Source organism: Eretmochelys imbricata, chromosome 2, assembly GCF_965152235.1.
Source record: "Eretmochelys imbricata isolate rEreImb1 chromosome 2, rEreImb1.hap1, whole genome shotgun sequence".
Lineage (NCBI taxonomy): Eukaryota > Metazoa > Chordata > Testudines > Cheloniidae > Eretmochelys > Eretmochelys imbricata.
Genome location: NC_135573.1, coordinates 189,402,671 through 189,426,482, shown reverse-complemented (window position 1 = coordinate 189,426,482; position 23,812 = coordinate 189,402,671). Strand labels below are relative to the sequence as shown.

Here is a 23,812-nt window from a genome sequence, read left to right as displayed (position 1 = left end):
CTAATATAGAATTCCCCCGTGTTGGCTGCCACACTTTTTGAGTTAGGAAATAACACTGTATGTTGGGGACATTCATACATTGGGTGTGAATCAAGACCTTAGAATCATTTCCTGTAATTGCTGTACTCTATGTAGTTTTGTATTTAATGAGACTGATGCATCAGTCACTGGATGTGACTGAGGCATTTTGTGTACTTCCATCAGCTGCATTATTAGTCCCATTTTATGTAGTTGTTACAATCATTTACATGTAACAAAAACACTTTGGAAAATATCAAACATTACACACTATTGTCCCATAATCAGGCCCTTAAAAAGTGACTTTTCTTCCAAGGGTACTTTAGTTTTATTGGATGAAAACCCCATAAGGCAGATCCTCAGCCGGTGTAAAATTGTCATTTCTCCATTGGACAGTTGAGGATTTGATCCCTATATCTGTTCACCTTGCACTTGATTTTCATCACATTTTGGCCACCCTTGCTAATTACTGAAGATGTTCATGTCCAGAGAAGGTCTTGCTTTGTTCCAGTCCCTCTCTTCTCCCTAATTTATCCTCAGCAGTTAAAACAGATCAAAATCAGAGAAGGAGTTCACCATTGTTGCTATCTGTCATCACGGGGCTTATGTCATGTTGAGAGGCTGCATTGCACTTTGCATAGGTGCCAACTTCCCCTCTTTGCTGTAGGTGCTCAACTCCCCCCCCGCAGCGCCACCCCCACTCCACCCCTTCTATGAGGCCCGACCCCAGCCCCACCTCTTCCCGCCCCTTCCCCGTCCCCATTCCAACCCCTTCCCAAAGTCTCTGCCCCCTCCCTGCCCCTATTTTAACCCCTTCCCCAAATCTCCGCCCTGGTCCCTCTTCTTCCCCTCCTCCTCTCCTGAGAGCACCACGTTTCCACTCCTCCCCACCCCCGGAGCATGCTAACGCTGACAAACAGCTGTTTGGCGGTGGTCGGGAGGGAAACGCTGGGAGGCAGGCGGAGGAGCAGAAACGCAGCACGCTTGAGGAGGTGGTGGGGGGAGCTTGGCTGCCAGTGAGTGCTCCAGCCCTGGAGCACTCACAGAGTCGGCACCGATGGCACTTTGTATGAATGGGAACAAGAGAAGAAAAATCTTCGAAAGGAGTTCATGTTCCCAAGCAGGCCCACAGCCAGGCAAGGAGAAGGATATGAGCGTGTGTTCTGTGTATGGATTGTGCAAGTGTACATCCTTGTAGCTCCTCAGCTGCATTTATTTAAATGCTGTCATTGGCCTGAACAGACAATCTGCACTGGCATCAAAATAAAATAAGAAGGAAGAAGAGTAAAAAAATCTTTGCTCAGAAAACATTGTCTACAATGTAGGGTATTCACTGAGTATTTCAAAAAGAAATAAAGGTAGGCAAGTGTGACCTACTGGATAAGCATTGGATAAGGCTACAAGAGACCTGGATTCTATTTCCAGATCTACAAGTGAAATGTTGGGCAAGTCACTGCTCTTTTCTGTACCTCAGTTTCCCAATCTGTAAAATGGGGATAATGTAAAGCGCTTTGAGATCTACTGATGAAAAGTATTGCATAAGAGCTAGGTGGCATTATTATTTTCTATTCTTCCACTGCCTTCCCCCTTGAGGTGAAAGACAGACAGCTCCATCTTCCCTTCTTTCCTTGATCACAGGAGAGGAGGAGGTGTGAAGCAGAGATTCCTGCAGAAGATAATGCAGTTAGAGGACTGCTTGCTGACGTTTTTTATAATTAAAATATTCTTGATGAAAAAATGGCTTTTCAACCAAACTGAAAATGTTCAATGAATTTTCATTTTGTTTGAAATTTTTCTTTTTTTTTTTTCATGAAAAGCCATACGCTGAAAATTCTTCATTAAAAACTCTGAGTTTCTATAAAAAATTTCAAAAAAATTACCAAAATTGAATATTTTAAAACCAAAGCCATTTTTCAAAAGTAGTTTTTTGTTGAAAATTCAGAAAAAAATTAGTGGAAAATTGTAAACAATACTTTTTTTTTTCAAAATCTCCTATGAAAAATAATTGGCATTTTTTTGACCAGCTCTGCTCCAGGATGGGACAGTAGTTCTTCTTCCAACAGGTGCTTCGCCTGTCCACATACCACCAGGAGAGCTGGAACCTCCCATAATTCCTCAGTTGGATGCCAGCTACTCCTGCTGTACCCTGTTCACTAAACAAAGAGAAGAAGGGAGTTGTTTGGGAACAGGGCTTCAAAAAGCCAGGGAAGTCCCCGATCCTCTAATCCCTGCTTTTCCTGCACTGAAATCATGAGGTTGTATGTTAGACATGACCACTCCTTTCCCTGACACTAGATTGTGTGTCCCAGAGAAATCTCCTTCTATTCCTTAGGAAGGGAAAAAGTATTTTCCTGATTTAGAGTGGTCTTAAAATACTTCTCCCATTTGGAACAAGTTCACCAATTCCATTGTTATTCCTCATTTTAAATATGAGAAATATTTTTCTTACTAGTATAATCTTTCCAAATGCAATGAACCTTTCAAGTGTGTTTACCGTATTTGCAATTGCAATTTTAATTAATCTCTGGGAATTTTAGCTGTACACCATATTTCTACTTGCAATATGGGTCTATCCCATTCCTTGGCTACTATTTTGTCCAACAAAAGATATTTGCTGATTTTGAAAACATATTTGTGTATTTGTTTTCATATTTCTATGCATTTGTAGGGAGCTCTTCATCACAATGCCAAATATATAATAGTAACACATCAAATATATATTAACATATCAAATAGGAATGATGAATAAGCCATTTTGTGCATCTTTACTTTATTTATCTATATAGGGCCATATTTTTAAAAACAGCCTTAGTTTTTGTGCCTGCAATTAATCACAGGCACAGTTTGGGTCACTTAGACATCTATATACTTGGCTGTGTCTGCAAATACTTTTTTGAGTGCCAGACTGTGCCCACAAACTGCAGGAGTAAAAATTAAGAGCCAATTAAGGCTGGGCTGAAGAGCTGGCCCCATCTGATGTATGCACATTTGTGTCCCCTTTTTTAGTTATGAAATTAAAATCAGATTAAATGTTATGGGATTGTTCCCTTTGCCTGGGCAGGAACCAAGTTCAACTCTTCATGCAGCCCCAATGAAGTCAACGCAGCTGCACGGGGGTCAGTCCTCGGAAGAATTTATGTCAGACAGAGGGTGCCCAACATTTTCATGTGCTAGATAGAAGTTGAACTATTCTGACGTCTGTCGTGTAATAAATTATGTTTTCACACAGGCAAAAACTATTTTGAGCTTTAAAAAAAATTGCAAAAGGAAGCCTGACACTTTTAAACCAATCTGTCTTTCCCGACTGGAAGACTTACGTGACCACATAACTAAACATAAATCATTTAGACCTGAATAACAGAGCAGTGGTGTCAGCCTAAGTGAAACTAATTTGATTTATTCCATGGAAGGCTAAGCAGATGACTTCTGCTCAGTTTACACAAATAAAGGTTGTGCTCCATTACAGGTTTTGCTCCTCTGCATGATGGATATCAAGTCGGATGTGGCTAAGTGGTAAGAAAAACACTTTGGAAAGTGTTTATTTTTGTTTGCTGCTTTGTAACTGAATAACAGAGATCAAAAAGATGTTTGTATCTGTTGAACTTGTGTCCGTTCTGTCAAAATCTTTAACTGGGATTTAAAAAAAATGCTTTCATGAATTTTGTGCTGATAAAAGGTGCAGAAAAGAATGAATGCACAGTACAGTAGCAATGCAGGCTCCTCCAGACTGCCAACAGGAGTGCCAGATGCAGCAGTGGTTTTGTGACGTGAACATGATGGCCAAAATTTTCAAAACTGAGTGCCTAACGTTAGGCTCCCAAGTCCATATTTAGGTCCTTAAATAAGTGGTCTGATTTTCAGAAGTGCTGAGCACTAAGAATCTAAAGTTCAATAGAAGCTGTTGGATGCTAAGGACTGAAAAATAGGGGGTACTCATTTAGGGGGACCTAAAGATGGACATAAGAACCTAACTTTAGGCATCTATTTATTTTAAATCTTGGGGTGGGATCTTCAGAAACACCTAAATGACTTAGGGACTGATGTTCCTAAGTCACTTTTAGGTGCTTGATAAAATCCCCTCCTTGACCTTTGCCATAAAGAATTGAAATGAGAGCAACCCATGTTCAGCATATTGAACAAGCAAACTCAGATGGAAGCAATTGTTATTCACTACCAGCCTGAATCACATTCACACCAATGACTTAATGTTGAAAAAAGAAAAGGAGTACTTGTGGCACCTTAGAGACTAACAAATTTATTTGAGCATAAACTTTCGTGAGCTTATTCGTGAGTCACAGCTGCTACTCTGAAACCTTTCATCAATGTTGAAAGGTTCCATAATAAATTACCAGTTCCCCAAGCCATTCAGTTCCCACCACTTGTTATTTGTAAGCATGGTGATAGATTCTGAAGTACCCCCTATTTTCTACAAAGTGGTTGGTAAGTGAATAGTATGGAACTAATCTGCATAGGGTAGTTCTCCTGAATTAGGAGGAGGCGCTCCCAGAGTGGCATGGATGTAGATTCCAGGGGATGTCCTTTTGGAGCAGCCAAAGGAGCTGGGGCAGGTGTGAAGCAAGAGGTTCTGTAGCTATGGAAAATCTACTCTCCACCTCACTTCAGGGGAACCACATATGAGGCTGTCGGCACTGGGCTCAAGTAACCTCCAAAGAACAGCCCTTAGTCATTCCACAACCTAGAGGTAAGAATTCTTCCCACCTGCCTTCCTTTGCATCTGCACATGAAATGAAAAACAAGCAGAGAAAACAGCTTCTTGGGATTATTCTTAATGATTTATATTTTCCTCCCCGACAGTAAAATTAATACCATTGTAACCCCTCACCACACCAAACTATGTGGGTGTGATCCAAAGCCCATGAAAGTCAATGGCAAGATAATGATTTCAGTGGACTTTTGATTGGGCCCCATATCACTAGAATCATAAATATTGTTTTACATTCTTATTTTGAGGGAGCTGTTTTGCCAGAAACATCTGCTGAGGCTGCCTTTATTTGCGACCTGCTATCTTTAGGCTGACAGTGTGTGGTTCTCTGCTGTTTTCTGAGAACACTACCCAGAATGTTAGTTTTGTTTTTACTAATTATCTTGGGTGATCACATAATGCTTTTCTTGGTTAGCAATTGGCATTTTGTCAATGACAGGAGATAAAGTCTTTGTAGAAAAGCATACGTGATCGTTTAATCAGATAAAAGAAAAGGAAGACTTGTGGCATCTTAGAGACTAACACATTTATTTGAGCATAAGCTTTCGTGAGCTACAGCTCACTTCATCGGATGCTGCATGAAAGCTTATGCTCAAATAAATTTGTTAGTCTCTAAGGTGCCACAAGTCCTCCTTTTCTTTTTGCGGATACAGACTAACACGGCTGCTCCTCTGAAACCTTTTATCAGATAAGCAGCAGATGTGGAAAGATGGCATCGCTTCCTAAGTGAGGAGGCAGAGAAAATGACCATCCTGACTTTTTGTGCATTTTGTTCTCCTTGACCTAATTTTTCTACTATTCTCTGCTTTTGAAATCCTTAGATGTAGGCACAGAAGCTTGTCACATGAACTGAGTCTAAATGGACCTGTGGCATAATTAATATTGTAATTAGAAAACTAGTTAAAAGAACCTTTTCTTAGTAACATATATTGTGTGTTGCTAACTAGCTATGCATTTCTAATTTGCCCTTTGTCATATTATCTAGGCTCTAATGTAGATAGCATCGTATCTTCCACATGTATTTACATTTTGTAGGAATATATTATAGTTCAAAACATATGAAAGCCCTTAAGTACTTTGTGGATCGGGACCAGAACACTTATCACCTAGAAAGACTGACCATTGTGTGAGTAAACCAAAACACATGAGTCGTTTTTTATGTTGGGGGGAAAAAATATTTTCCACAAAATTCACTCAATGGATTGTTCTCCCTTTCCTGTTAAAGGATGGACAGAGACCAAGCATGTAAAGTTTCAACGTAAAAGGATAATTTTTCAGAAAGTCTGAGCAACTGAAAACGGGTCCTTACTGGAAGTGGGTTTGCAACTTAAAGTACAGTGTTTGCTAGCAGATGGATTTGGGTGGTGTCTTGATGTGTGAAACCAACTCAAACCACAAGTTACATTTAACTATATTTTCTCATCTCTTCCGTGTTTCCAAGCTTGTAATGCAAAGAAAAAAATGGTCATACATTATTTGGCAGAAACTGGACTGTTTGTAGTTTATAACAATATTTGCTTCTAAAAGTAATGTTAGTAAATGATGGTAAGATGAACTGTTGTTTTTTAGCAATACAAAAAAAAAAAGATCTAACACAATATTTGATATTTTTCTTTGATCAATCATTGTGCCAACTTTGTTGGTGGATGCAGGGGTGGAAAGAGCTAATTCATAAAAACACAAAGTAATAAATTATGCTCTCAATTATACTACTATAAATGTGGACTAAATCCTTTGGCTTCATGGTACTACCTCAGATTTACACCAGTGTTATAGAGCAGAACTTGCCCTCAAAAAAAGTGATGAAGTACACTCCTTTGTACTGTACATATGCTTAACACTGTTTTATGAAGGTGCCTTCTTAATTGCATCCCCAATATTTACAATATTCCTCATCTGAGCATGAAAAAGTGTGATTCTATGCCCTTGTCATTTTCCTCTTAGATCAAGTAACATCATGGCTCCCCAATGTTCCTTCTTCCCTCCCAACTGTCACTGTTTTTTTTTCTCTTTTATTCATCTCCCTGTTATCTTGGCAAGTCCAATGGTTGACATTCCCTTGATACGTTCATTCTGAGTAGCTTGCCTTGTAGTACATTGACTGTTGATTGTCATTTCACAGGTTTCATTTATCAGCTATTTGTTTGAAAGGAATTAACCAATAATCCATATTTGTTACAAAGTAATAAAATAAGTGCAGATTTTAGCAGGTTTATTATTGTATCAGGTATTTCTCATAAAGTGCAATTTAGTTAGGAATTTTTCTCATCAAAGCAGGATATGTCTTTGACTTTTTCATGCTTAGTTAAAACTTTTTAAAATGCTCTTGACAATTCTTGGAAACTTTTTATCGGAGGGGGAGCAAATTTGTTTAGAACCAATTCTTTTTCTTTTTTTTCTTTTCAGGCATTATCTATTTTTTTTCTTTTTATTACAGGGGTCATTTGCATTGATAAAGTTCATTTGGATCTGCTGGTTATTCTCCATCTGAAGTCACAGTCTTCTATTTGTGACTTCACAATTAGTTGTGGTGGAGTTGATGACTGAGACACAGCAGAAATACAAGCACATGAATGTTAAGAAACTAAATTCCAAACTTGTGAGAGAGTGGGGATTTCCTTAAATCCCAGTGCATTCTGGGGCATGAGTTCAAGAGCCAGCCAAGGGTTTTAAGACCAACCAAGTGGTATTAATAGCAGAGGAAGCACAAGCCCTTTCCACTCACACTGTTGCAGAAAGGGGTAAAGTCAAGCAGAACACCAATTCTTCAGAAGATGCTTGATAATGAAGATTTGGACTCAGCAGGCCTACTTTGCTGGCTCACTGAATAAATAGAATGGGTGAGACAGACCAATCAGATATCCAAGAGCCAAGAGTAAGCCTGCTAACCACTGCCTGAAGACCCTAAAGAGGAAAGGCTGATAGGAGCAATTGAATCTGCTCCACCAGAAGACAAGTGACCAGAGGGAGGGAAGGAAAATCTGAATGAGTCGTCAGTTTTCTAACAAATACAATCTTGTCAAATGAACTTTAGCTTTGAATATTCAGATTCCCATAAACCCTAAAGTTAAATTGGAGGTCATGAAACCAGGCAACTCATACAATATAAGATTGTCCAAAACTCACTATGAACCAATACATCTGGTGTTCACACAGCCCAATAACTAACACACCCTTAATTGCAAGAATAGCCATTCCAAGCTGTAACTGGATCCCCAGAATACAGCCTGGAACTGGGGTACCGCTGTGCCCTCTTAACTCTGCAGCCTGGGCTCTCTCTCTCTCAATGCTTTGCTAATGACAAGCAACAAACCCCTCTGGGTGCTATTATCATTCCGTACAACAGCATGTGGAGACCCACACCCAGCTAGATTGAATGAGCCACTCATGAATCACACAGAAAGACACTAGTCAGTTCCACCCAACTCCACACCCTTGTACCCCAAGAGCTGTACCATCTTGCCCTGGTCAGAAGGTTGATCAGTGTAAGTTCATTACCCAGTCTGCCCCTCCCTCGATGTGGAGAGGATACACACTAGCCTTTGTGACCTGAGCTAAGATTTCCCAAGCACTTCAACCAAAACACACTGTTTTAAGTAAAATATAAAACAGATTTATTAATTACAAAAAGATAGATTTTAAGTTATTAGAAGTGGGAGGCACAAAAGGTCAGAGATGGTTTCCCAAGAAAATAAAAGGTAATCACGCAGTCTAAATCTTAAACCATATTAGACTAGGCAGTATTTGAATCAAGCAGTTTTCTCACCCCATTGGATGTTGCAGGTCGGTTATAGTCCTTAATACACAGGCTTCTCCTTTAAGCCGAAGACCAGTCTCCTCAGTTCAAGTTTTTCTCTTCCCAATGTTCTTGTTGTTCCAGAGTAGGTGGGGGCGAAGAAAGGTCAAAGCATGATACCACTGTCCCGATATTATATCCTCAGTCCACGTGCCTGGAAAACACTAGCCCAGACATGTCCTGGTGGGCTTTGCTGAGTCACAGAGTTGAGCAATCCCTCATTGTGTGATGCTTGTGCAACCCTCTTACCATATTCTAAACCCCTTGTTTACAACTCCCCTGCTGATTAATGGTCGCTTAACACCCTACTCCACCTAGCAGCAGAGACTCTCAAACTTACAACATATTTCAGTAACAACCATAGAGCAAAATCCCATAACTTCATACACAATAATGATACACATATTTGGATAGAACAATGGGTTTCAGCAGATCATGACCTTTCACATGATATCTTACATGGCATGTTTTGTATGAAATATATCATAATTATATGACAGGAGTGAGTATGGGGATTCCAGGGTGCTGTTTTGAGGTACAGCGTGTCACACAAGCACATTGCTATTCTTAGCTCTTATGAAACTACAATGTATTATTACTACATTACTACATTATTACTACGTAATCCATAATGATAACCATACATTATTATTTATTTACTCATTGTGTATCATAAAATATTACAGTAGACTCACAGACTTTCATACCAATGGTAACACTTATCACTTTCTATTTATTGTTCAATCGCTTTCCTGTGAGTAAGGAGAAAATGACTCACTCTTAGATTCACCAAGCAGGGCTAAAGTAAAGAAATGGTTGCAACCAGGCTTAGCACAAGTAAAATATATAACTAATACCACATTAGAAAACATCTCCGACAATAATGACCATTTTGTAATGTCTTGGCATGATCACACGGAATCACAGAGTAGTGGTCATGTGGTTTTCTTTATTTTCCATTTGTACTCATTGAGTTCTTATTCTGATCAACTTTTTTTCCCCTTTTTCTTTTACTTTATTAGAAGCAGAAGGCAATACCCCTGGCTCCTGTACCACTGGTAAGCCTGGTTCATTTGTCCTTTACATTACTTTTTCGATATTTGAATGTTTCTTGCCTATATGAAGACATCCAGAGGGACATCAAAAGTTTAAATGCATGCAACCAATGAATGAAAATTAGCAAAATTCTGTTCTCATTTACACCAGTTTAAATCTGAAATTGACTCAAGGTGCCTTATACACCTACAGCCCTATTGACAGCAGACTAGTGGCAAAATAGGGACTAAAACTCAGGTCTCCTAAGTCCCATTTTAGTGCTCTATCTACCAGGCTATACTGCCTCAAGGTTTGGGAATTGTTTTTAATATAGCATGTTCTTAAGTGCTTTGCCAGATCATGGCTTTATTTAGGATCCTATATAGGTACCTAACTGTAGGCACCCAAACTTGAAAAAAAAATGCATTCACTTTTTTTTTATTTTAACTATTTAAAACTTTAATTGTAGAACCTCAGGGCTGGGGAGGGTACCAGGAGAACTTTTTCCCTCCCTCTCTCTTGTGCCCCTGACCCACCACAATCTCTGACACTGTGACAAAAGGGGAATCCCAGGAGTCAGTGGTGATGTTTTCAGGAAGTTATAAGTGTTTGCAAACAGTTTGTCAAAACTGTTATGAAAATTTTACTATAGCATTTGCTACCAAGTAATCTCTATAATAATAAGTATTTTTGTCCAACCTTCCATCAGAGAATTTCAAGGCAATTAATAAATTGATTAGCTATTACACAGCATTCATTGGCCAGATTTTGCTCTCCGTTACACTGGCTTTACATCACTATTACTGGTATCAGAAACTGGCCCAATATCTTCAAAGTGGTGTACACTCATTAATTAATCCAGTAGAAATCAGCACTCTAGATATGAGTATATGTTTTTTATTACTCCTTTTAAATTGCAAACCTACTAGACTCAGTACCTTCTTTCAGGGCACAAATAGGAACAACAAGTCCTCTCAGACCTGCAATATTCCTGGAGCATTTGGAACCCATTATTGCAACCAAATATGGTAATAGTATTTATTTGTCAACCTATTTACCTATTTAACCTATTTAAATCTTGATTACTTTACTAAGAAGAAGGTGGGTACCTACCAGCATTTCCTTCTTGTTCCTTTTGTGGACTCTCAGCTGACATTAAAATTAGCAATAATTTTCATACCAGTGCCCTTCCCTCATCTATTGACTGTGGTTCATCAATTCTGGGACCCCTGATAAGACAAAAGAAAGTGCTTTACTAAGCTGAAGGTCTACCCTTCAGGCTTGAAAATTCACAGAATTTTTTTAAACATCAAAATCTCAATACATTTTTAAATGCTAGGAGTGAGGATTGTGAAGTTCGTGGTTTCTGCTCTTGCTTTGTCTTTGTATAACTCAAAACCAGCTTATATATTTTTAAACCGAACATTCCAGTTCATATAAGCTAGTCAGTGGTTTGGGGTATTTTGGAAACAATAACTGAAAGAGGGTGTTGTTTCATTCTGAAAGGCAGTGGTAAATTTTGTTCAACAAATTTTCTATAAAAAGAAAAGGAGTACTTGTGGCACCTTAGAGACTAACCAATTTATTTGAGCATAAGCTTTCATGAGCTACAGTCCACTTCATCGGATGCATAATGTAGCTCACGAAAGCTTATGCTCAAATAAACTGGTTAGTCTCTAAGGTGCCACAAGTACTCCTTTTCTTTTTGCGAATACAGACTAACACGGTTGCTACTCTGAAATCTTCCTATACTGATTTTAGTATATGGCTGGACTATGCACACAACTAAGGAATTCTGACTTGACAGATCAAATATAGCTGAAAATGGTGCTTCCACAGGAGCCATTTAGTCAATGATCCATGTGTTAAGTATTCTATAGGGACTTGTTACCGTTGGCCTCATCTAAAGCTAATTGAGATCAATGGGAGTCTTTTTATTGACTTCAGTGGGCTTTAGCTCAGACCACATAGGAGCACAAAATCAGTCAGAAATATGCATTTGAAAATGTCCTTTTCTGTGGTTTTAATGATAAACCATAAGGACTGACACAGAGCTTTATGGATAATGAAATAAAGGATACGTATTGTAAAAAAGACCATCTGTACATTTTCATGATAGCGAAGAGGCTCATATTTTGAAGCTGAAAAATCAACGACTATTCTATCAATATTTTTGAGAGTGCAAACTATTCACTCAAAAGACAAAATTATACTTTAAAAAAAAGTATATTGGTGTCACTACTGCCAGCTTCCGACTCAGCAGCCACATATGCATATTTTTGGAGGGTGTTTTTCCCCACAAAGTATTAATGTTCTGAATGAATCTATCATGAAACAATGAACAGGTGTCTTAACTTTTACTCTGAGCAAATGAACAGTTCTGATAGTATATAAACTCATCAGACTTTTTTCTTTTCACCCCAGATACTGTTCATCACACTGAACACTCATTCCACTGGATTGTTTGCTCCTGGTAAACACAGAGCAAATTCAATTTAGTAGGGCAATATGTCCTGAACAAAGATTTTATTATAAAGAGAAAAATCTGAACATGTTGACTGGTTAAATGAAAAACCCAGTATATCCCAGGTGTCTCAGAAAGAAGTTCCTGAGATACCAAGACAGCATATGAAAAAAACAGGGCATTTCTGGAAAAAGCAGAATATAGGGTCTTGTTAACAGTAGCTCACATTGGAAAAAATAATATTTCAGTGGTTCTCAACTCTCAAGCACGTCCATGAGATTTTTCTTACAATAAGTGTTTAAAAAACAAAACAGAAGACATTTGCACCCAACGTGTGTCCTGTATACACTATTCATATATTTTCCTCCTGTAACACTACATTTATAGTTAATTAAAATAAACTATTTCCATTCAGCACACCTGTCTCTGACAGACTTAATTTTCAAAACAAAAATATTTTTCTCCACAAAATAAGAACATTAAAATAAACTTAATTTTTGAACAAGTAACTAAACTCATGTCAAGAATGATAACTTTACTGCTTTCCTTGAACTGTGGTTAATAATAATTGGTTAAACCAAGATATTTGTTCAACAGTGGAGTCGCTATATTAGCCTACAGTGTGATTTCAGACTTAAACCACTAGGGCAATAAAATTGAAAGGAACAGAAAACAAAGCCCTAGATCCTCAGCTAGCATAACTGGGGTAGTCCCTGATCTATTTCAGTTTACACTGACAGAGGATGTGGCTCAGAGTGTGTTCCTTTAGTCTTTGCTGGTTGTTTACTGAGAGGATTTTTTGTGTGGCTGTGCAAATTCTGAGGCAATGGTACATCACCAGATAAGCCTGCTCATCAGAACTTCAGCCTCATAATTTTCCATTCAAAAACAAGTAGAAAACAAAAATATTACTTCATATTACTGGGAAAGGTTTTATTTTCCGTCTTTTCCCATACCCTAGCTCCCAACAGTGGATAACACTCTGGTTTAAAGGAAGGTATAAAACCTCAATAAGAGACAATTATGCTGTTCTCTGCCTGTGGGAGATGTCTTTCCAGCCCCAGACAGTTACTTATGACTTGAAATATGAGTGCTGATATCTCATGCTTGGTTTTAACTAATGCAAATGTGAATAATATTCACATAGTTCATATAAATGGCTAATCTTGTTTTGAATGCTACTAAGCTCTTGGTCTCAATAGTATTTTGTATCAAGGAGTTCCACAGGTTAATTACATATTGTAGAGAAGTTTTTCCTTTTATTGGTGTGATGGGTTCGGTCACAGAGACCCCCCTTGGGACTGTCACCTGATGTGCTGAGACTACCTCTGAGCTCATTTTCTCTGATGGCTTGGGGCTCCAGAACCTGTCTTGTTGAGCCAGCATGCTAGTCTGCTGCAACACAGATCCAGGTCTGGTCCACGCCCCCAAAGCTGCAGACTTTAACCAAAAACTGCTCAGTAAGTCACCTTCTCCAGCACCCAGACACCCAACTCCCAATGGTCCAAACCCCAAATAAATCCATTTTACTCTGTATAAAGCTTATATGGGGTAAACTCATAAATTGTCTGCCCTCTATAACACTGATAGAGAGAGATGCACAGCTGTTGCTCCCCCAGGTATTAATCACTCACTCTGGGTTAATTATTAAACAAAAGTGATTTTATTAAGTATAAAAAGTAGGCTTTAAGTCGTTTCAAGTAATAACAGACAGAACAAAGTAAGTTACCAAGCAAAATAAAACAAAACATGCAAGTCTAAGCCTAATACATTAAGAAACTGATTACAGGAAAATCTCACCCTCAGAGATGTTCCAATAAGCTTCTTTCACAGTCTAGACTCCTTCCTAGTCTAGGTCCAATCCTTTCCCCTGGTACAGTTCTTGTTAGTTCCAGATCAGGTGGTAACTAGGGGATTTCTCATGACTGGCAACCCCCTTTGTTCTGTTCCACCCCCTTTTATGGCTTTGGCACAAGAAGGTAATCTTTTGTCTCTCTGGATCCCCACCCCTCTTCTAAATGGAAAGGAACCAGATTTAAGATGGATTCCAGTACTAGGTGATATGGTCACATGTCCTGTGATACCCCAAGCCTCCATTCTTTCCGGCCTGACACACATGAACACAGGAAGGCTTACAAGTAAACAGAGCCATTTACAGCCAATTGTCCTGGTTAATGGGAGCCATCAAGATTCTAAACCATGATTAATGGCACATACTTTGCATAATTACAATAGGACTTCAGAGTAATACTTCATATTTCTAGCTTCAGATACAAGAATGGTCTATTCATACAAATAGGATGAACACACTCAGTAGATACCTTACAAGAGAACTTTTGCATGAAGCATATTCCAGTTATATCATATTCACACTTATAAACATATTTCCATAAAACATATGGAGTGCAACATCACAATTGGATTTAAATTTGTTGTCTCTAATTTCATAAGGATTCCCTCTGGTTTTGAATTATGAGTGCTAATTCACTTTCTCTCTAGCACTCGTTATGTTATATGTCTCTATTGTATCTCTTCTTATTGATTCCTCTTTGTACTAAATGTTCATCTTTTTAATCTCTCCTCATATGGAAGTATTTCTGTGCCTCTGATCACTTTTATTGCCCATCTCTGGGTATTTTCTCTTTCTACTATATCCTATTTGAAATGGGCTGATCCAATCTGAACAAAATACTCAAGGTGAGGCTATTTATTTTTCGTAATAGCTTCACGTGAGGGAGTTTATCAAGTCTTTTTAGACCATATCCTACTCCTCCAAAAGAGTGTGGGAAACCTACTGAAACACAAGGACAGATGGATAGTACTGGGAAAAGATAAGTAGCTTGACCAAAACAGTAGAGCTCAATGCAACATATAAAGCTCAGCTATGTCTTTAAGAGCCTGATCCGCTCTGTGGTGTTTGAGGAAGCAGAAGGAGAGCTATGGCGCCTGAAGGCATTATGCCTTTAAATGACATAACACTTTTAGAAAGCTAGAGAAGCTAGGGAATGAGTAGTCTTTGCTTTACCTAATCAAGCATGGTAGCCAGTTCTGCTCTCAGTGCAACTTTCCAGTAAGTAAGGAGGCAAAGCCATGCCCCATTTCCTTCACCTGCCCACCCAAGAATACCCTGTTAGCAGTGCTAACCAGCAATTCCATATCTTTTCCATGCCCATAGCTGAGAGCAAAATTATTTCCATGTAGTGAGGTGGTAGAGAAGGCTCACTATCACTCAACCCCAACCACCCCAAGGAGAGTTAGCAGCATTGTTAGCCCAATTGTATGGATGGACGAAATTGAGGCACAGTATCTCAGAACAAGGTCGCAAACCCAAGGGCATAAAACAAGTGGCATTCTCCTGACTCTGAGCCCCATGCTGTACCCAGTACAACACAACTATCCCTGTATATGTATCAACTATCTAGAGGGCTGTAATTTGGAATCATAATTTTGAACTGAATTGGCATTTTCTAAATTTATTATTTAAAGTTTAAAATGTATTAAGTTCAACGATTGCTCAGATTGCGCGGTTTTGGGCAATCACACATCTTAAATGAGAAACACATGGCTTAACTAGCACATAATAATTAACTTTTATTTTAACATCTTAACTGGTAATCTTATAAGATCCTAAGCATCAATATAGACAGGTGTTTCCCTACTCAGAAATTAGTTTTAGGATAAAAGGTTTAGTTTTCATTTAATTTTCATTTAATTTTTTTATTCTTTATTTCTTAAGATCTAATACCTTTTGTGAGTTCACTGTCTTAGCCCTGGTCTACACTAGGACTTTAGGTCGAATTTAGCAGCGTTAAATCGATGTAAACCTGCACCCGTCCACACAATGAAGCCCTTTATTTCAACTTAAAGGGCTCTTAAAATCGATTTCCTTACTCCACGCCTGACAAGTGGATTAGCACTTAAATCGGCCTTGCTGGCTTGAATTTGGGGTACTGTGGACACAATTCGACGGTATTGGCCTCCGGGAGCTATCCCAGAGTGCTCCATTGTGACTGCTCTGGACAGCACTCTCAACTCAGATGTACTGGCCAGGTAGACAGGAAAAGAACCGCGAACTTTTGAATCTCATTTCCTGTTTAGCCAGCGTGGCAAGCTGCAGGTGACCATGAGGAGCTCATCAGCAGAGGTGACCATGATGGAGTCCCAGAATTGCAAAAGAGCTCCAGCATGGACCGAACGGGAGGTACGGGATCTGATCGCTGTTTGGGGAGAGGAATCCGTGCTATCAGAACTCCGTTCCAGTTTTCGAAATGCCAAAACCTTTGTCAAAATCTCCCAGGGCATGAAGGACAGAGGCCATAACAGGGACCCGAAGCAGTGCCGCGTGAAACTTAAGGAGCTGAGGCAAGCCTACCAGAAAACCAGAGAGGCGAACGGCCGCTCCGGGTCAGAGCCCCAAACATGCCGCTTCTATGATGAGCTGCATGCCATTTTAGGGGGTTCAGCCACCACTATCCCAGCCGTGTTGTTTGACTCCTTCAATGGAGATGGAGGCAACACGGAAGCAGGTTTTGGGGACGAAGAAGATGATGATGATGAGGAGGAGGTTGTAGATAGCTCACAGCAAGCAAGCGGAGAAACCGGTTTTCCCGACAGCCAGGAACTGTTTCTCACCCTGGACCTGGAGCCAGTACCCCCTGAACCCACCCAAGGCTGCTTCCTGGACCCGGCAGGTGGAGAAGGGACCTCCGGTGAGTGTACCTTTTAAAATACTATACATGGTTTAAAAGCAAGCATGTGAAAGGATTACTTTGCCCTGGCATTTGCGGCTCTCCTGGATGTACTCCCAAAGCCTTTGCAAAAGGTTTCTGGGGAGGGCAGCCTTATTGCGTCCTTCATGGTAGGACACTTTACCACTCCAGGCCAGTGACACGTACTCGGGAATCATTGTACAACAAAGCATTGCAGTGTATGTTTGCTGGCGTTCAAACAACATCCGTTCTTTATCTCTCTGTGTTATCCTCAGGAAAGTGAGATATCATTCATGGTCACCTGGTTGAAATAGAGTGCTTTTCTTCAGGGGACACTCAGAGGAGCCCATTCCTGCTGGGCTGTTTGCCTGTGGCTAAACAGAAATGTTCCCCGCTGTTAGCCACAGGGATGGGGGAGGGTTGAGGGGGTAGCCACGTGGTGGGGGGAGGCAAAATGCGACCTTGTAACGAAAGCACATGTGCTTTGTATGTAATGTTAACAGCAAGGTTTACCCTGAAAGAGTGTAGCCACTGTTTCATAAAATGTGTCTTTTTAAATACCGGTGTCCCTTTTTTTTTCTCCACCAGCTGCATGTGTTTCAATGATCACAGGATCTTCTCCTTCCCAGAGGCTAGTGAAGATTAGAAAGAAAAAAAATGCACTTGAGATGAAATGTTCTCTGAGCTCATGCTGTCCTCCCACACTGACAGAGCACAGACGAATGCGTGGAGGCAAATAATGTCAGAGTGCAGGAAAGAACAAAATGACTGGGAGGAGAGGTGGCGAGCTGAAGAGAGTAAGTGGCGGGCTGAAGAGAGTAAGTGGCGGGCTGAAGACAGGGCTGAAGCTCAAATGTGGTGGCAGCGTGATGAGAGGAGGCAGGATTCAATGCTAAGGCTGTTGGAGTACCAAACCAGTATGCTCCAGTGTATGGTTGAGCTGCAGCAAAGGCAGCTGCAGCACAGACTGCCACTACAGTCCCTGTGTAACCGACCGCCCTCCTCCCCAAGTTCCATAGCCTCCACACCCAGGCGCCCAAGAACGCGGTGCAGGGGCCACCAGCCAACCAGCCACTCCGCCATAGAGGATTGTCCAAAAAGAAGGCTGGCATTCAATAAATTTTAAAGTTGTAAACTTTTAAAGTGCTGTGTGGCATTTTCCTTCCCTCCTCCACCACCCCTCCTGGGCTACCTTGGTAGTCATCCCCCTATTTGTGTGATGAATGAATAAAGAATGCATGAATGTGAAGCAACAATGACTTTATTGCCTCTGCAAGCGGTGATCGAAGGGAGAAGGGGAGGGTGGTTAGCTTACAGGGAAGTAGAGTGAACCAAGGGGCGGGGGGTTTCATCAAGGAGAAACAAACAGAACTTTCACACCGTAGCCTGGCCAGTCATGAAACTGGTTTTCAAAGCTTCTCTGATGCGTACCGCGCCCTCCTGTGCTCTTCTAACCGCCCTGGTGTCTGGCTGCGCGTAACCAGCAGCCAGGCGATTTGCCTCAACCTCCCACCCGGCCATAAACGTCTCCCCCTTACTCTCACAGATATTGTGGAGCTAACAGCAAGCAGTAATAACAGTGGGAATATTGGTTTCGCTGAGGTCTAAGCGAGTCAGTAAACTGCGCCAGCGCGCCTTTAAAAGTCCAAATGCACATTCTACCACCATTCTGCACTTGCTCAGCCTGTAGCTGAACAGCTCCTGACTACTGTCCAGGCTGCCTGTGTACGGCTTCATGAGCCATGGCATTAAGGGGTAGGCTGGGTCCCCAAGGATACATATAGGCATTTCAACATCCCCAACAGTTATTTTCTGGTCTGGGAATAAAGTCCCTTCCTGCAGCTTTTGAAACAGACCAGAGTTCCTGAAGATGCGAGCGTCATGTACCTTTCCCAGCCATCCCACGTTGATGTTGGTGAAACGTCCCTTGTGATCCACCAGAGCTTGCAGCACTATCGAAAAGTACTCCTTGCAGTTTATGTACTCAGCGGCTTGGTGCTCCAGTGCCAAGGTAGGGATATGGGTTCCGTCTATGGCCCCACCACAGTTAGGGAATCCCATTGCAGCAAAGCCATCCACTATGACCACTACCCTTGATATCAGCAGATCTTTGATTGCGTGGGCTACTTGCATCACAGCAGCCCCCACAGTAGATTTGCCCACTCCAAATTGATTCCCAACTGACCGGTAGCTGTCTGGTGTTGCAAGCTTCCACAGGGCTATCGCCACTCGCTTCTCAACTGTGAGGGCTGCTCTCATCTTGGTATTCATGCGCTTCAGGGCAGGGGAAAGCAAGTCACAAAGTTCCATGAAAGTGCCCTTACGCATGCGAAAGTTTCGCAGCCACTGGGAATCGTCCCAGACCTGCAACACTATGCGGTCCCACCAGTCTGTGCTTGTTTCCCAAGCCCAGAATCAGCGTTCCACAGCATGAACCTGCCCCATTAGCACCATGATGCATGCATTGGCAGGGCCCATGCTTTCAGAGAAATCTGTATCCATGTCCTGATCACTCACGTGACTGCGCTGACGTCGCCTCCTCGCCCAGTATCGCTTTGCCAGGTTCTGGTGCTGCTTATACTGCTGGATAATGCGTGTGGTGTTTAATGTGCTCCTAATTGCCAAAGTGAGCTGAGCGGCCTCCATGCTTGCCTTGGTATGGCGTCCGCACAGAAAAAAGGTGCGGAACAATTGTCTGCCGTTGCTCTGACGGAGGGAGGGGCAATTGACGACATGGCTTACAGGGTTGGCTTCAGGGAGCTAAAATCAACAAAGGGGGTGGTTTTACATCAAGGAGTATTTCAGGCAGGACTTCACAGAGGGTTCCAATAAGAAATGGTGCAGCTAAGTTATTGTTCTTATTGGAACAAGGAGGTTAGTCTGGCCTCTGATTGATACGTGGCTAGATTTACCTTGCTGCACCTTCCCTGTGAGTGACTGCAGTGTGACCTAGAGGAATGAGTCCCCTAGACGGGGGAGGAGGCAAATGAGTACAAAACAAATCTGGTCTATTTCTTGTTTTGATCCACTCCATCTATCTTTTACATCTTTGGCTGGCAGCAGACAGTGCAGAAGGACTGCATGCCATCCACATCTCATGGCTGCTCGGCAGAAGATAGTACAGTACGACTGCTAGCCATCCTCATCTCTTGCCTGCCCAGCAGAAGATGGTACAATACGACTGCTAGCCATCCTCATCTCTTGCCTGCCGGGCAGAAGATGGTACAATACGACTGCTAGCAATCCGTATCGCCTGCCTGCTCACCATAAGATGGTTCAATAGGACTGACTGCAGGACTAAAGAGAATGACCTGGTCAAGTCACTCCAAATTTAGTCCCTGCGCCCATGTCTGCCCAGGCGCTCCCAGCCGACGTGGCCAGGAGCACCTCGGACACGACGATGACAGCTACCAGTCGTATTGCACCGTCTGCTGCCAGAAGGCAATGGGTTGCTGCTACTGTGTAGCAATGCCGTACCGCGTCTGCCAGCACCCAGGAGACATACGGTGATGGTTACCTGAGCGGGCTCCATGCTTGCCGTGGTATGGCGTCTGCACAGGTAACTCAGGAAAAAAGGCGCGAAACGATTGTCTGCCCTTGCTTTCACGGAGGAAGGGAGGGAACGGGGGCCTGACGATATGTACCCAGAACCACCCGCGACAATGTTTTATCCCCATCAGGCATTGGGATCTCAACCCAGAATTCCAATGGGCAGCGGAGACTGCGGGAACTGTGGGATAGCTACCCACAGTGCAACGCTCTGGAAGTCGACGCTTGCCTCGGTACTGTGGAAGCGCTCCGCCGAGTTAATGCACTTAATGCACTTAGAGCATTTTCTGTGGGGACACACACACTCGAATATATAAAACCGATTTCTAAAAAACCGACTTCTATAAATTCGACCTTATTCCGTAGTGTAGACATACTCTTATATTAAAGCACTGTCCCTTAAACTTATATTCACCAATTTAATCATTATTTCTTTCCTTTTCTTTCCAATAATCTGTTTTGTTTAATTACATTTATAGACTCAGAAGAATTCTCGAGTTTGTGTTTTAGCAAAAACAACCCAAATTTTGAACAAATTAATGGAGATTCTAGCATGGGTAATTGGTCAATTACAATTTAATTAATGATACATTTTTATATCACATTGACCCATTCATTCTCATAGAAAATTACGAGAAGGACCACAAAAATTTTTAAAAAAATGTAAAAGTTGAAAAAGTAGAGTTCAAAGCCTCATTTGTTTGAAAATTAGTATGAAATGTTTCTTTAAATCCGTGTGCCTGTCTGTCAGGTATGGATGCCTCTCTCAGACCAATGCTTTTGTTGTAATCTCCTGGACTGCAGTATTACTTTGTTCTAAATAGGGCATCTATTGTTGAAATGAGTTCCCCAGTTTAGCCCTGAAATTCCTCTCAGTGTCTCCTATGGGAGAACACACATTTGTTCCTCATCTTACTCAGGGCAGAAGTGATTTCAGATGTGCTGATTATGTCAAAATGCAGGTGTGTGATATACAGAAGTGAAGGTTTTCTGGTGGTACTCTACTACTATTAATTAATAATAATGCTTTGCATTTATAAAGTACCTTCCATCCAAGGATCTAAAAGCATTTTATGAATTCATAAGTTTCCCAAACTACACCTCTATTGGGTACTTGAGCATTATCATCCTCATTTTACAGCAAGAAAAACTGAGGCACACAGCTGGTTAGTAATTTGCTCAAAGTCATACTGCAAGCCATTGACAGAACTAGGAATAGAACCAAGGATTCCTAACTCCCAGTTACTTGTTTTAACCACTGAACATATTCTGCTCTTTCAAATATGTAAAGAGTAGCAGGTTCCTACCAAAAGCAAATAAAGCACACAAATTAAACAACAAAAAAGAATATTATAAATGCCTTTCACAATAGTGTATCTGAAATTATAGTGAATCCATCAAGTTTAGATAAAATTAATGTTGCTTACTACCAACAACTTGAAGCACAACTTTACTTAGTAACATTGTTTCCGTTATTTCATATATTTTAATGATGGTAATTTCTCACTATCAAGTTTTAGTTGCAATCTGTCCTATAAAAATTACAAACGTTAATTGGACATCATTTCTTACAGCAGTAGACTACTCCTCTGATTAATAAATGTAATATAAGCATCAAAAAGGGAGAGGGATATCAACTGAACAGAAAATTACTCCCTGTGTGGCCTTGGACAAGTCATCTACCAGCTCTAGGCCTCAGTTCCCTGATTATAAAATGAAGATAATTCCTCACAGAGGTGTAGTTAATTAGTTGTCAATCTACCATAAAGTACTTTGAACATGGAACCACTGCAAAAATTGTGGAGACCACTAACATGGATTTAGTCTAATTGTGCAAGAAGCTCGCATTCCATGGTGATGAACACAATATAAACATCTAGATCAGGGCTTCTCAAACTTCATTACATCGAGACTTCCTTCTGACAACAAAAATTGCTACACGACCCCAGGTGGGGGGACCGAAGCCTGAGCCCACCTGAGCCCTGCCATCCTGGGCAGGGGGGCCAGAGCCAAAGCCAGAGCCCCACCACTCTGGGTAGGAAAGACAAAGACAAATCCCAAGGGCTTCAGCCCCAGGCAGGGAGCCTGTAACCTGAGCGCCCCCCCCCCCCACCACCACCACTACACACAGTCAGTGCTGAAGCCCTTGGGCTTTGGCCCCAGACAGTGCGGCTCGGACTTCAGCCCTGGCCCCAGGAAGGCTAATGCCAGCCCTTGGCAACCCCATTAAAACAGTGTCATGACCCACTTTGGTGTCCCAACTCACAGTTTGACAACTGTTGATCTAGATAGATGGCTATGCTAGATTGGATAAAGTGTTAACTACTAATGTGTTTTCACAAGACAATTGTACAACTCCATTTTTAAATGGCTGTTACGGAAAGATCTAATAATAGGGGCCAGATTCTCACGGACCCTAAGGTCCCTTCACACTACCACAGTGATGTAAAGAAACTTAACTGTAAATAAGAATCTGGCCCTAAAACTGGTATGTTTTTTTAATGTGCAAAAAACAGTATAAACTCTTTAAACTAGTATCAAATTCATACATATTTTGCTGTGAGAAAAACAGTGTTTTTATTTTATCATGACATTTCATGTATGCTTCTAAAAATAAATAACACTTATTTTATCCTGCTGCTTTGGTTTTGTGTTTTTGCTTAATATGTGGTGCACAATATTAGTTTAAACAAACCTTGGGAGGGTCTAAGTTTCAGTTTTATTCAGCACTAACCAAAACGTGCTAATCTGTCCATATTGGGGCTGTTGATTAATTGCAGTTAACTCACGCAATTAACTCAAAAAATAATCGTGCTGTTAAACAATAGAATACAAATTGAAATTTATTAAATATTTTTTTATATTTTTCTACATTCTCAAATATATCTATTTCACTTATAACACAGAATACAAAGTGTACAGTGCTCACTTTATATTTTTATTACAAATATTTGCACTGTAAAAATGATAAACAAAAGAAATAGTATTTTTCAGTTCACCTCCTACAAGTACTGTAGTGCAATCTCTTTATCATGAAAGTGCAATTTACAAATGTATTTTTGTTACACTCAAAAACAAAACAATGTAAAACTTTAGCGCCTACAAGTCCACTCAGTTCTACTTCTTGTTCAGCCAATTTCTCAGACAAACAAGTTTGTTTACATTTGCAGAAGATAATGCTGCCTGCTTCTTGTTTACAGTGTCACCTGAAAGTGAGAACAGGCGTTTGCATGGCACTGTTGTAGTTGGCGTCACAAGATATTTGTGCCAGATGCACTAAAGATTCATATGCCTCTTCATGCTTTGGCCATTGTTCCAGAGGACATGCGTCCATGCTGATGACACTTGTTAAAAAAAATAATGTGTTAATTAAATTTGTGACTGAACTCCTTGGGGGATAATTGTATGTCTCCTGCTCTGTTTTACACACATTCTGCCATATATTTCATGTTATAGCTGTCTCAGAAGATGACCCAGCACATGTTGTTCATTTTAAGAACACTTTCACTGCAAATTTG

At 40.8% G+C, this 23,812-nt stretch overlaps 1 protein-coding gene and 1 long non-coding RNA gene across 3 annotated transcripts; both read left to right on the top strand.

The window, feature by feature from the left end:
- Positions 1 to 3,488: 3,488 nt before the first annotated feature.
- LOC144260602 (uncharacterized) lies at positions 3,489 to 16,268 on the top strand. 2 transcript variants are annotated; one of them, XR_013345038.1, is made up of 4 exons: positions 3,489 to 3,531; positions 9,560 to 9,595; positions 10,521 to 10,600; positions 16,135 to 16,268. It is a non-coding gene; the product is annotated as an uncharacterized LOC144260602 (long non-coding RNA). The 2 variants fall into 2 exon arrangements; XR_013345037.1 differs by lacking the exon at positions 3,489 to 3,531 and having other exon boundaries at positions 9,220 to 9,595.
- A 68-nt stretch (positions 16,269 to 16,336) lies between these two features.
- On the top strand, positions 16,337 to 17,637 carry LOC144260174 (uncharacterized). The gene is made up of 2 exons (XM_077808729.1): positions 16,337 to 16,745; positions 17,334 to 17,637. Exons 1-2 carry the CDS (start codon positions 16,337 to 16,339, stop codon positions 17,483 to 17,485), a joined length of 561 nt encoding a protein of 186 aa, XP_077664855.1. The 3' UTR covers positions 17,486 to 17,637.
- Positions 17,638 to 23,812: the final 6,175 nt, after the last annotated feature.

Coding starts and splice junctions, on each gene's coding strand:
- LOC144260174 (XM_077808729.1), top strand. CDS start 16,337: ATGAAGGACAGAGGCCATAACAGGGACCCGAAGCAGTGCCGCGTGAAA. Junction 16,746..17,333: donor AGGTGGAGAAGGGACCTCCG/GTGAGTGTACCT, acceptor TTTCTCCACCAG/CTGCATGTGTTTCAATGATC.